At 33.0% G+C, this 14,021-nt stretch overlaps 1 protein-coding gene across 5 annotated transcripts in view; it reads left to right on the top strand.

The window, feature by feature from the left end:
- rg (A kinase anchor protein rugose) overlaps positions 1-14,021 on the top strand; it is a 257,928-nt gene that overhangs the window by 40,488 nt on the left and 203,419 nt on the right. For 4 of the 5 annotated variants that reach the window (XM_074143215.1, XM_074143214.1, XM_074143213.1 and 1 more), the window contains exons 8-13: positions 491-610; positions 698-844; positions 4,497-4,604; positions 10,911-11,051; positions 12,748-12,884; positions 13,652-13,865. In XM_074143215.1, the coding sequence (XP_073999316.1) occupies positions 491-610; positions 698-844; positions 4,497-4,604; positions 10,911-11,051; positions 12,748-12,884; positions 13,652-13,865 (867 nt within the window). The remainder of the gene's footprint in view (positions 1-490; positions 611-697; positions 845-4,496; positions 4,605-10,910; positions 11,052-12,747; positions 12,885-13,651; positions 13,866-14,021) is intronic. The other variant, XM_074143212.1, reaches the window with a different exon arrangement.

Here is a 14,021-nt window from a genome sequence, read left to right as displayed (position 1 = left end):
CACTTAAAACATATTTAAAGTAGATATAGTGTTTTAATTCCATTAATTAACGTTTAAAATGAGTCCTCTTAGGACTCGATTGCCAGCAGTCGCCCGGCTGTTGAAAAGAGTCGTTATTTTCTCACCCACTAACAAGTTAGTCTAGCTCTCGATGCTCAGTTGGTTCTTTCAATGTCTTCTCGTTTAAATAAAAAATATGTAATTTCTTGAAGAGGAAGAGTATTGTAATAATAAAGTGTGTCAATATTACAAATATGTGAAGAGAATGAAAAACACGATTACATAAACGTGTTTAGGAAAAAATATTCTACTCAGACAAGAGCAGAACATTTCTGTGACATAATCAAATGGTGGGTAAGAGGGGCTCTTCAAATTGTTTCGCCTTTGGAATACGCGTTTTTCAATATTCGTTGAAGTGCTTTAAAAATTTGTGGTTCTAGAATTTTATGCTCACAACTAAGTTTATGTTCACGGATTTTTTTTTTTGTAGTGGTACATGATTGCAATTGTATATATCTATAACCGGTGGACCAAAAGTGAGATTAAGTGTCTTGTCAATGGACAGCTGGCATCCAACACGGAAATGGCTTGGTTTGTTTCCGCTAATGAGGTGTGTTCATGTTTGCTATAGTGTTCAGTTTTAATATTAAAATGACGTTTAAAATGCATCAATTTTCTAAAAATATTTAACTTCCAGCCATTTGATAAATGCTTTATTGGAGCCACACCTGAACTGGATGAAGAACGCGTATTCTGCGGCCAGATGTCGGCAGTCTACCTCTTTAGCGAAGCGCTGTCCACGCATCAGATTTGTGCCATGCATCGCCTTGGTCCGGGTTATAAAGTTAGTAATATTTTAACCGATTTCAATCGTCAGGCTTTAAGTTATGATGTGGTTCGGCAATGGCCAGAGAAAGACTCCATTTAGATCGTACGTTATAACGTACACAATTCACAGCTCTTAACACCCCAAAAGATTTCTGATTTAGGACTCCAATGGTACCCAAATGTTGAGCAACAATAAAAGTTTGTTGAAAAGACTATCTGTAGCTATTGCCGAACGGCCTTCTCCTCTTAAAAGTGACTTACAGATTAGTGCGCAGCGAATTGCTAGTTTCTTTATATTGGTATTTTTTTAATGTGCTTTGTTTGGATTTGCTTCCACTATAAAACCAACAAAATATCTCTCTTTAGCATATATTCATATAAATAAGTTCACGTTTTTCGTATTAATAAAATTAGATGACGTAGGTAATTATTAGAATAGTTATTATTCATCTCTAAAATAAAATTCTTGCGTATCTTAATCCTTATATTCAATAAAATTGTAATAATTCTAATTCTATGCCAAAGCTGCGTTCATGTTATTGCAGTTTACAATCAACGTAGGAAAGAACGTTTAAGCCAGCTCGTATAAATCCGTATCGGATAATTTTCTTTTAGATTCAATAAATACTAGAAATATCTTTTTATCAAACCAACCAACCTGACATGAATTTTTGAAACGTTGAATGATGAGTGTAGATTTTTAATTTTTTTTTTTTTGTGATTCAGCGCCACTTCCTCTTCAACTTTACGACATTTCCTAGTTGTTTCGGCTATTTTCTTTTGAATAATGTTTTGAAAGTCAATAAATTTCACATCTGTTAGTCATCTTTTACAAACGAAAGTTAAATCAAGACTAAACAATCAATTTTAAATGATTAAAACTGTCCGGTAGGACAGTTGTATAAGGGTTGATCGTCAAAAAGTGCACGAAAAAGCGTAACGTTAAAAAACACCCAACTTTGACAATTTTTTTCTCTTTTTCTATAAAAGATAAAATTCCCAAATTTTCTTTAAAATATAGGGCAAATCCTCCTTTATAACTGTAATTTTTTTGCAACCACCCAGACCTAATAGATTTCGAGAAAAAAGTTGCCGAAAATGAGCAAAAACGGCATTTTCAGAAATTGTTCTTCTTCTTCTTGTTGTTGTTGTTACCTTTTTTGTAAACAACGTAGCGCCTAAACGCGTGAACCAATTTTCATGAATGAGGTGTCATTCGATTCGGAATTTTATGTAGATGTGCCTTTTGGGGGTCTCGACGCTGTACACCGAATGGGAGAGGAATTAGCCCCCTTTATGTAAGGCCCCCTTCAAAATTATGATTACTAATTACTCTGTAAATCTTAGCCCGATTTTGATAAAATTTGGTAGGATGATGGGGTTAGGGCTCCCCTATGTAACATTAAAGCGACGATCTGCTCTTACACTAGTTAAGGGGAAGTATAGCAATCGTTTCAAATTATCGACACGTGAACTGATTTTCATGAATGAAGTGTCATTCGAATCGAAATTTTGTACAGAATTGCACTTTAATAGTCTCGTCGCTATGCCTCATATGGAGGGGAGTTTGCCCCACCCAAGTAAGGCCGTTTCTAAAACTATTATTACCAATATTTCTATAACGCTTAGTCCGATTTTGATAAAATTTAGCACGAAGAAGTGATTAAAGCTCCTCTACATGGCTGTGAAGTGCCATCATGCTCTTACACCTACTAAGAGGAAGTACTGAAATCGTTAAAATTATCAATGGGTGAACCTATTTACATTAATGAATTGTCGTTCGATTCAAAATCTTTGCCTCTTTGCCTTTTAGGGAGAAGTACTGTAATCGCCCGTTTATTTTTCTTACTCCTCTTAAAAGGAAGGTCTGAAATCGCAGCTTAAATTTGCTTTTTACGTACAAATACCTTCCTATTTTATATAAAAAGGCTTTCTCAAAGAAATTGTTATTGAGGATGGTTTGGGGACCGCAACTATAATCATTCTTTAAAAAGATCTCTCCAGTGGTAGTTACGGTTCCTACTTAACACCTTATCAGGTTATTAAAACTGTCCGGTAGGACAGTTGTATAAGGGTTGATCATCAAAAACTGCACGAAAAAGCGTAACGTTGAAAAACACCCAACTTTGACAATTTTTTTCTCTTTTTAATGATAGAATTGCTTATTCCAAGTTTAAAAAAAACAGTAAAGCAGATATGTAACTTAGCAAAATAGACAAAAATGAAAATCTATCCAAAAGGTACAAAAATCTCCTTAACAAAAACTTACAGTTTAAAAAGTTAAGTATAAGGGTTGATTAAACGCCAAAAGGTACACAAATCAGCTAGTACCCAACATTTCATTCATGGTTAGTTGATATAATTTAAGTAATTTTGCTGCATTAACTTTTCCTTCACATTTTTTAGAATTTATTAGATGTCACAGACCCTTATGCTGGCCATTTTCATCTACAAAATATATGTTCAAGTAGCACTGTAGATTGACTGTAATATCTAGTTATTTATAATAATCAAACTATTAATTACAGGTGAAAAAGAAAACGTTATAAAAAATTAAAAAAATTACGAGGCTACAAAATTTAAAAACTTTTTAAAAAAAATGCTTATTTTATTTTTAATAAAAATCGTCTGTTTAAGTTTATTCTTCGATTAAAGTAATTGTTATTTTATGTAGTAGTCAAAACGTTTATAATAATAGGTAATAATTATCTGGCTTTATCACAAATAATATAGTTTTCTTCAATTACACTCTCAATGTAGCTGTTCTTCTATATGTTATGTAATATAAAATAAATAAGATATGCATATTTTTAGGACAGCTAATTATTCCAGGATTTTACTATAAGTAAAATTAGGGGGACTAAATTAAATTACAATTGAAAAATGAATAATTGTTGTTGAATAATCTACTTGTTATTAACTGTATGTTATTTGTGCTCACGAATATTTCGGTAAGACGAATTCAAGTCTGAAATATTGTTTTAAATCCTCCGTGATTCAAATTTAAACAGTAGCCCACTCTAACTTTGTCTTTTTCTACTTTAACATGCATGTATAAGATGTGACAACTTCAGAATAAAGGGCATATTAAAGATAAATCCGAAGAATAATTTGGAATAGAGTTAAAATAAAGTACCTATTTAAAAACGAAGATATAATATACATTTTATCATAATTATAACCAAATAATATTATGATCGAACTGGCCAGCATAAGGGTCTGTGACATCTAATAAATTCTAAAAAATGTGAAGGAAAAGTTAATGCAGCAAAATTACTTAAATTATATCAACTAACCATGAATGAAATGTTGGGTACTAGCTGATTTGTGTACCTTTTGGCGTTTAATCAACCCTTATACTTAACTTTTTAAACTGTAAGTTTTTGTTAAGGAGATTTTATATTAAAACTATCCGGTAGGACAGTTGTATAAGGATTGATCGTCAAAAACTGCACGATAAAGCGTAACGTTGAAAAACAACCAACTTTGACAATTTTGTTTTTTTAAATGATTAAGATTAAGATAATATTCACAGCTGTTATAGTAAAATAAAATCAGTGGGCAAAATTCTAGAAGAAAATAAAACTTGAAATTATTTTTCTTTTACTCATTCTTTTTTGAAAGAAAAAAAAAAATCAGATTTTTATTATTTGTGCCTTTGGTTTCAGAGTCAGTTTCGATTTGACAATGAGTGTCACCTGAGTCTGCCAGAGAACCACAAGCGGGTGAGTGAAAAGCAGCCGCCAGACCAACATAGCACGCCACCTGTAAATACTGTAAGACACCTTTACAACCATATCACCACGCTTCCAATTACTAACTTATTAAATAAATTTCTAAATATCAAGAAATGTTTTAGTACACTTGGCCACATAAAAAAATAAAATAAATATACCTAATACTTAACATTTGAGTTACAGCCATCCCTGTTAGTCTTTGCACTGAGCCAAATAATAATAAAGTGGATTTCTTCAGACCCATTCGTTTTCGAAACTAACACTCATCTAGAGAAAGAACACTAACCCATAGTTCTGTCCAAACGAGCTCAAACCTGTATCGTTCAACCTTCTTCAAGCGGTCAATTTACTCATCTAAATGCCAAAGAACCTTGGAGCTTTAGGAGTATCAAAGATTTGGAATATTTGGTAGAACCTCTTTCTAAATTCTTCGTCTATAACGGGTCGTTCTGCTACTTCTGGCTGCCTGTATTAAGCGTGCCACAATACTCAGCACTTTAGTAGACCTCAATATATCAGTAATTTAACGCACTTCTTCCAATAATACTGCCGCATGGCCATATTGTTTCCGTCAAAAACTCGATGTAATGTTTAAAGGACTGAACCATTATGATCGTAAGGCAAACAATAAGTAAAGAAATAAGAGAGCAAATCATGTTTACTTATCTAATTTAAAGTTATCTACTCGTGATTAAACTTATTGGAAAGTTATAAACCTAAATCTTAAATAAATAATATATTTTTTTTTTTTGGCAACCGAGTGTATTTTTATTTATCAGAATTTTTAAGGAGTGCTTCCTTCTATCATCTAGTTTGAAAGCATTTATCGTTTGCCTTCTGATACTACATCCAAATAAATCAAGAGTGTCAATCAGTGCAGTTTTACTATAATCTGGACACTAACTTCTAAGGTTATACAGCTTCTAATTGAACTTGAAGCCCGGAACACTTACCTTGCATCATTGTCTTCCATTCTTAACGAATCTACGGAAGTGTGACGGTTATTGAAATTAAGATAGTTCATCATATTTGGTTAGCGAATTCGACTTTTACTCACCCAGTTTCTGCGACGTTTTACATCTAAAATTACTTTATCAGATTTGTATAGGCAATATCACGAACTACAATGACTTATTGGAATTGTTTTGTGCAGAGACGAATTAATTTCTCCTTTAGTTTCAGTCACAAACCCCTGAGATGTAGTGGCCCGTATAACGTACTGGAACCCATCTTCCTCCAATATATCATCATAGTTCTGTTCATTAATTTCTTCTATCCAGTCTCCATGAATATGAATCCAGATATTTAAAAAAAAACTACTTTTTTTTTTAACACGGCCAAAATATACGAGTTTGACAAATAAAAAATGTTGTATATATTTTATGTTGAAACAGGTTCCAGTTTTGGGATTTATTAAAAAAAGTACAGAAACTATGAGAAAAGATAAAGTTCGAATGTTGAGTTGTAAAAAAGAATGGTCGCTTGGTGGTATGTTGCTGTGAACGCACGCATACTTTTAGTTGTAGTTTATTGTGTGTGGAGATTATTGATTTTATTTGTTGCTCATTTATTTTGTAGTGTTATCGTTTTTATTTTTTTTCTTTTTGGAATGTTTTGCAACTCCGACGCAATTTTTAATCACTCGCAAGTATCGTGAGGAAACAAACTTTCTATCTGTTACTCGCTCTGATAAGAGCATATGTATTACAATTTGAGCAGAGTTTTTATCTAAAAAATGGCTCTCTTAAAGTATGCTTTTTCAATTTTGTTTTGCAAAAGTAAAGTAGTCATAAGCTTGGCTATTTTAACTGGACAGGCTGTAGCCGTGATTTTTCTCCTAGGTTGTACCATAAATCTTTTCCTAACAGGGTCAAATGATCAGTGTTTTCAATTTGCAAAAATACAAAACTACAATTTTTTTGGAAATGACACAAATTTCCTGTTTAGATTCATTAAAGAAAGACTAGGCGAAGATGTTTTCGTTTTAATTTTTCTTTCCAGGTCAGATTGCTAAATGCTCAAATTTTTCCCTACGGAAATAATATCTAATATAAAAATGGTCACAATCTATTTTTCCAATGATTACACATTACTCATATGTTTTTTAGCATTCGTACCAAATGCTTCAAGCATCTCACTTTTTATACGAGTGGGGATGAAATTCCTTCATTTGTGCAGACCACATGCAGTCTTGTCGTGGCCTGAACGTTTTCGTTTTGATATTCGTATAGAACAGGGGTGAGCAACCTTTTTAATCAATGGGCCAATTTAAATTTAAATTTTTTTTGGCGGGCCGCACATAGATTAACTCTTATTAATAATTTACGAAACTTCGTACGAAGCGTCCGTATTGCATGTTTGAACAAGTCACCGACAAGTGTGTATCTCGTCACAAAAAAATCGCGCAGATGCGGTGCGTTCGTATTGCATGTTTAAAAACGTCGTCGACAAGTAACTCGCCATAAAAAAATATTTCGGTTTAGTATGTACTACCATTTTATTATAATTAATTTTATAACAATATATTGATGGGAGAAAGTCGATAAAATAAATTAAATTTTAGAAATGCTTGGCGGGCCGCGTGTTGCTCATCCTTGGTATAGAACATAATGCAAAGTGATATCGAACAAACATTGCATTTATTTGCTGAAAAATAATACAGTACTGACAAATAACTAATAAGAGAATGTTTCCTCTTTTTGGAAAAATATTTTGGGTAAACGCTGTCTTGGAACCTAATTCTTAGTAGATTATGCTTTCCTTATTAGCTTCTTAGCTATGCCACTGCTGTTAAATCAAACGATCGTTCTTTAAATTTAGCAACATTTGCCTGGACTTCGTCTGGATATAGTTATCGCATTTGCCATAAGCGCTGTGCGTAGGCCTTGACATTAATAATGAATTTGCGTTCGAATGTCCTTTAAATTGTGGGATGGAGGCCTTCTCCTTCTAATACTATAAGCGATTCATAGACAATACAGTTAAGTTACACAGCTAATAAAATCTTTCCCAATTTTAAGTCGACCACCTATCCACTGGTCGATAGGTGTACATGGACCTACCAGCCAATCAAGTGGTGAGGGTGAAACTGGGGCAATGGCAACATTTCCAAATCTAAAAAATAAAGTATAAATTAGTTATATTGGTTATTTTACAGGTCAGCTGTGCACTCTAATTCTTTAACGAAAATGTTGTGGGGTACCTTGTACTTGACTCACTCGGAGTCCTTTTTTGGTTTTATTTTTTTGTCTAGCATACAAGTCTTATTTGAACAGTAGATATTTGAAAAAGCATTTTATCAATTGGGATTTAGCTGGGTCTCATGTTATTGCGTCTTTTTTCATAGATTTATCATCTTCCATTCTTTAATTGATTTGTTCCTATATCCACGTTTTGTTTGTTTAGCGGCGTAGCTTGCTGGTGCTTTGATGTTCTGTTTTTTACTTTTTGAAGTTTTTTCTTTTTTATCTCTTTTTTTATTTACTAAACTAAGTTAATGCTTCAAGGAGAACCAGGTATTTATAATATTATATTCACATATTTTTATTTCATTTTTTTAAAATTGATTTTTACTGTTGTGCTAGATATTTTTTTTACTAGACAATTCCTTTGCGAACAGGCCTATTACGAACTGTAAATTTGAAACTAAAACAATATTGACAAAGCACATTGTCGAACCAACACTTTTGAATTAACTATAGACAAATAGAGAATAGAAATTAGAAATAAACATACAATCGACATAAATGTAATGGAAACTATTTACGCGGTTAATGATATCTAATTCTATTAATTATTTATACAACAACGAAAATAAATAACAGCCCAATCAAAATATATTTAACCCCCAATTAATTTGATTACAAGATTTGAAAACAACAAAACACTGCTGCGAAAGACGAATTGGTAAAAATTTAGGAAATAATTTTCTACAAAATGGCTCAAATGTTTAACTGCCTTCGAGTTCTGGCGTTGAATTAACATTTAGCTCAGGATGTGGAGCTCTAATAGAATCAATCTAAACACAAAAGCGAACCTTTATTTGTTTTCGATATAAGGTAATATATTATCACCTTATATATATATATTAATATAAGGTAATAATAATATATTATTTGGTCACTAGTTCGAAAACCGTCAAATCAGAATTTCCTCAAATAGTGTATAGTGGCAAAAGTGAAACCCCAGCAACTAGAAAGAAAAGATTAATAATCTTTGATTATAATAATTACCACCTTTGGACTAAATTTTGTTTTGGTTTTCCGTTGAATTACTTGGGCTTTATAGTAATTACAGTATTAAGTAGTGAACACAACCAATGTCAGTTCATTATTTTCAATTGTTGTTTTGAATTTAGCAATTTCATTTAATTACGATAAATGTAAATTTATTTTCGTAATGCATGAAATTCTGAGGTATTCACCGATCTTCAGTGTAAATCGGGATAGCTAACACCAAGCCGCCATTATAGTTAGATGAGTGTAACACGACAGAGTATATTCTGCACACAAAAACTTGTATAGAAACAGAATTAAATTAAAAATTAAACGAAATCACTCAAGTTGTAACACAAAACATCCAATTTAAAAAACTCGATAACTCCGATCTGCGATTTATGCATTTTTTCCAACCATATATTTTCTTTATTTTTTTGTGATGGTTTTTAAAAATATTTTGTATGACTAGCATATTTGTTAAATCACAATGCCGGTTATTTTTTATGAATATATATATTTGTATTTATGTGTTTCTCATCTCTGTGTTTTTTAATATATTATGGAGGTTGTCAGAGTTTCTGTCAATTAAATTGTCGAGGATTAAAAGTGAAACCTGCCGAACTTAGTTCAAAAGCTAGCTGGTCATCAGTTTACTTCAAATATTGCTTTCATATAAACTTTTATTTTGATTTAACTACTTTTTTTAAGTTGTTCAGCACTACGATCAGAAAGATCCATTGTGTCTCCACTGGTGCCAGGTGAACCACTTATCCTCCAGCACTCTCAAATGATAAAACAAATCACCCAGGCTCTCTAGGGAATAGAAATGGGATCCTGCTCATAGGGATAACTGCATGTTTTCCTACCAACCTTCTCTGTAACGTCCTTCCAGATATGCCAAAGATGGAACACCAGATTAAGAAGTTAGTCAAGAACTAGAGAGGATAAACACCGTCGTACCCTGATTACTATCCAATTTGTAGAGAAATCCCAGGGTTAAGGGTGCCAGTAGATTGAGATAAATATTTCCTGGTGCCATGCACTATCCTCCATTGCTCTTAAGGAGGATGTATCCTTTTTCAACCTTATAACTCTTTTTACCCATTTTTTTTTTGCGATTTTGTTAAACGGCCCTAACTATTTTCATGTTAACTTCTACAATACGAGGTATGGCTATTCAAAAACGTGACTATTGATGTAAAACATTTTATTTTAAATTTATACATATTTAGTTATTATCATCTTCAATATACACCCCTCCCCTATCACTACAACGCTCCATGCGGATTTACCATTGTTCGAAACAGTGCTGGAAGTCTTTTTCTGTGAGCTCCTGCATGACGCGTGTCGCTTTTTCTTTCATAGCTTCAACGGACTGAAATCGTGATCCTTTTAATGCAGATTTGATTTTGGGAACAGATAAAAGTCACATGGGGCCAGGTCAGGCGAATAAGGCGGATGGCATAAAACTGGGATGTTGTACTTGGCTAGAAACGTCTTGACAGACAATGTAGTGTGAGCCGGCGCGTTGTCTGGATGGAGAACCCATGACTGGTTCTTCCACAAATCGGGTCGTTTTTTCCTTACTCTTACACGGAGTTAAGCAAGCACCTCACGGTAGAAATGTTGATTAATTATAATCGATATTTTCATCCGTTTTGGACGTGGAAGGGCGACCCAGGCGGTCATCATCTTCGACGTATTCTCGGCCATCTTGGAAACGCTTGAACCACTCAAAAACTCGCGCACGTGATTAATATTCATCGTCATAAATTTCTTTTAGTAAAAGGTAAGTTTCAGTAGCGTTTTTACTAAGTTTCATGTGAAACTTCACGACAATTCGTTGCAAAACATATATACCTGACATATTTGAAACATGTTGCTAGGGAGATTCATTTTAGGAGTGTTCTACAGAAAGTATGCAGTAATGCCCTCTAATATGCAGTGGCGGTAGTAACATGAACTTGGATGGAAATAATGACAAACCGCATAATATTTTTTGGAATACATATTTAATACTTTATTTTGTTTGGTTATGGTTATAATATCTGTTTATTTATTTCTATAATAACATATTATTCCTCTTATAATCAAAAATTAATTTAGCTTTGCTAAATTACATTTTCAGGTATTGTATGACGGTAAACTATCTGGTGCAATTGTCTTTATGTACAATCCTGTAGCCACGGACAGTCAGCTATGTCTTCAATCTGCCCCCAAAGGCAACACATCGTATTTTGTACACACTCCTCATGCTTTAATGCTTCAGGTATGGCTGGTTAAATTTTGAAGAGCTAGATTTTCATAGTTACGTAGTTAAAAAAGTTTGTGTAGCGTAGATAACCCCTTAGAGACCTCATCCCCGACATATCTTAAGGGGCTTTGAATAATAGTTAAATGCGAACATTGTTCCAGTGAATACGGCATATCACCGGAGATTGTGATTTTTTAGCTTCGGTAATATTGCCAAAATTTACAATCAGGTTTTAGCACAGTTTTTCATTGTTCACCTTGTTAAGATAGTGGAACCCCATAAATTATTGCAATGTAGGGATTTTAAGGATAGTTATCCATAGAAATATTGTTAAAAATATTATCTTTTTATTGTTGGCGTGTTTTTAATTTGTAATCAGAAAATTGATCCTTTCTCGTAATTAGAACTCAAAATAATAAATTGAAATGAATTTCACATCAGCCAAATTATTAAACATAAATATATTATGTATTTTTATGTAGAAGTGTGAATGCTCTACCTTTCCGCTAGTTTATTTATTACTATAGAAGAAGATTTAGTTGCTTTGTTAACTGAGCTGATTTTTATTTAGATTCTTTTTTTATTTATTTATTTTTCTCTTATCATGAGGTGACTTTTTCCTACTTTATAAGTGTTACGATGCTGTTCTTTTCTCAATTTGAATGTAAACTTTTCACCTAGAATATTCACTTGTCAAGCCTTGTGCAAAATTCATGCATTTATTAGGACTAAATCAAGTATATTTAGTGAAATAAATGCAAAGATGTTGAATGGCTCTTTCTTATATTTCACACTATTTCTCGCCATTGGTCCATTTTTTATTAATGAAAAGCTTAGGTTCAGTTTACTTTTTTATCCAGTGTAAATCTGCAAAATTATAAAATATTAGGAAATTTTTGAAATCTTTAGGGGTCAAACGACACCCCACACTAGAAATAGGAATACCATTTTCCAATTACAGCTGTAAGCGATGAAAACAGCTACCGCAAAATTAAATTAATAGTAATTTTTTAAAAAATCAAAAGATCCATTGTAGAAAAATTATGTTACTTATAAAAATATGTTTTTGATGAAATTTTTGAAGTCATTAAATCGTCGGTATTGTAGCAATAAAGTTAATAAGATATCCAAATTTAGGGAGGCTGCAAGTATAAACAATACCACTTAAACTAAGATATTTAAACTGCGCGAAAGATGTGAATGTCTTTCCATTAATGATTTAGGCGTACTTCCAAAAATTCCTAGGTGATGAAAAGTCAAGGGAAGTAAAATTGAAAACGCAATTGCTATGTCCTTCACAAAAAAAAAAGTCAGTGTTTCTGTCCTGTTGTATAAGTTGCATTGTTCTGGGCGATCGTAAAAGGCAAAATTTAGCCATTTCCTTTCAGTTTTTCATAGATTACGCATAATCTTGAGGTTACTGTTGTTTATGTTTTCTCCCCGCTACCTTTTTAAAAAATCATAGTTATAATACTGAGTATAGTTTTTTGGACTCTCGAGCTGCGCGCCGTTACATTTTGCTTTCTTGGGTGTCTCTATATTGAACTTTTCGGAGGTGGCAGAGTTAACTGATACGATTGTTCTCAGTGCATTGCCGACCACGTTCTATGCCTTCTCAATGCACTGAGAACCAATGCGCCAGTACCAGTTGATTCACTAAAGAGACAAAGTTTTATGCACTGCTGATCATCTAATAAATCTTATTTTGCAGGACGTGAAAGCTGTGATAACACATTCCATACATAGTACATTAAACTCAGTCGGCGGCATCCAAGTATTATTTCCGCTATTCTCACAGTTGGACATGCCTTATGACTCCGTAGATAGCCGACGAGATCCTACATTATGGTATATTTTCTTTGTTTTAGCTATTTAATTTATTTTTGCAATGTGTATCTATTTGAGGCAATCCTTTACTTGAAGATTTCCTTACCAACCACCTGGTTGGTTACCCTGACTCCCGAGCTTTTGTGCGTCTTTACCGCTTTGATCTTTTAGATCATTTTATCTTTTCAGGTACCTCAAAATAGTTTTTTCAACACTTTTTTATATTTATTTTAATGAATAGATTGTGCCAGGATTTATTGCGCTGTTTTTTATCTAAATCAAATTCGATCGATGAAAGTATAGTTTATTGCACAGAAAAATGAACTTGAAAACGTTCAGCCTAAGAGCCATTTCTTATCGAGTTTTTACACTTTTTTCATTTTCTTCAAGTACATACCCAGCGTAGTTAAGCTCATTAGAACTTAGAGATGTTATCTTTCTCTGCTTATCAGCTTCGACACGTTTGTCTATTTGTGTATAAACTCGTTAAACCAACTGTGTACTTATTAACAGCGGCTTGGTTTATGTTCTTAATGCTTCATATTGCCTGCACTGTGTTACACCCCATTATGAACTCCTATAAGAAAATAGCTCGAAACAGGCGCACATCTCTAGACATAATGTAAAACACCTACTAACAAGTTAACGAGTAACCTTACCCAATTTACTTAATATAGTGGCTAACGAATTAATATCTGAAGAATGCAACATTTGCAATATCTTCCTGCACAACCCAGATGTATTGTTATTTTATTTAATTTTAATTATTTTAAATTGGATGGTTACAGCTCGAAGCTACTTGGCTTTATCTGTGAATTGGTAGAGAGTTCGCCTACTGTACAGCAGCACATGATTCAAAATCGTGGTTTTTTAGTGATTAGTTATATGTTACAAAGATCGTCTAGAGAGCACCTAACTCTGGAAGTGTTAAGCTCATTTCTAGGACTTACTAAGTACTTAGTCACTTGTCTCAGTTCGAACAGTGAACTACTGCTCAAACAGGTATGTACTCACTTAATATTTAACACATGATTTTTACGTGATTGTGTTCATATATGATTTTTTTTTCTGCAATGTGTAATATCTTAATTATAAAAATGAGCATTTCCGTTAGTATATAAATATGCCTTTTTCATTAGTAACATAGCCTCAGTTGGG

This window comes from Rhodnius prolixus, unplaced genomic scaffold, assembly GCF_049639745.1.
Source record: "Rhodnius prolixus isolate KJV_2025 unplaced genomic scaffold, Rpr scaffold_12, whole genome shotgun sequence".
In the NCBI taxonomy this organism is placed as follows: domain Eukaryota; kingdom Metazoa; phylum Arthropoda; class Insecta; order Hemiptera; family Reduviidae; genus Rhodnius; species Rhodnius prolixus.
Note: the sequence above shows the minus strand (reverse complement) of the source record. Positions and strands in the feature narration are given on the sequence as shown.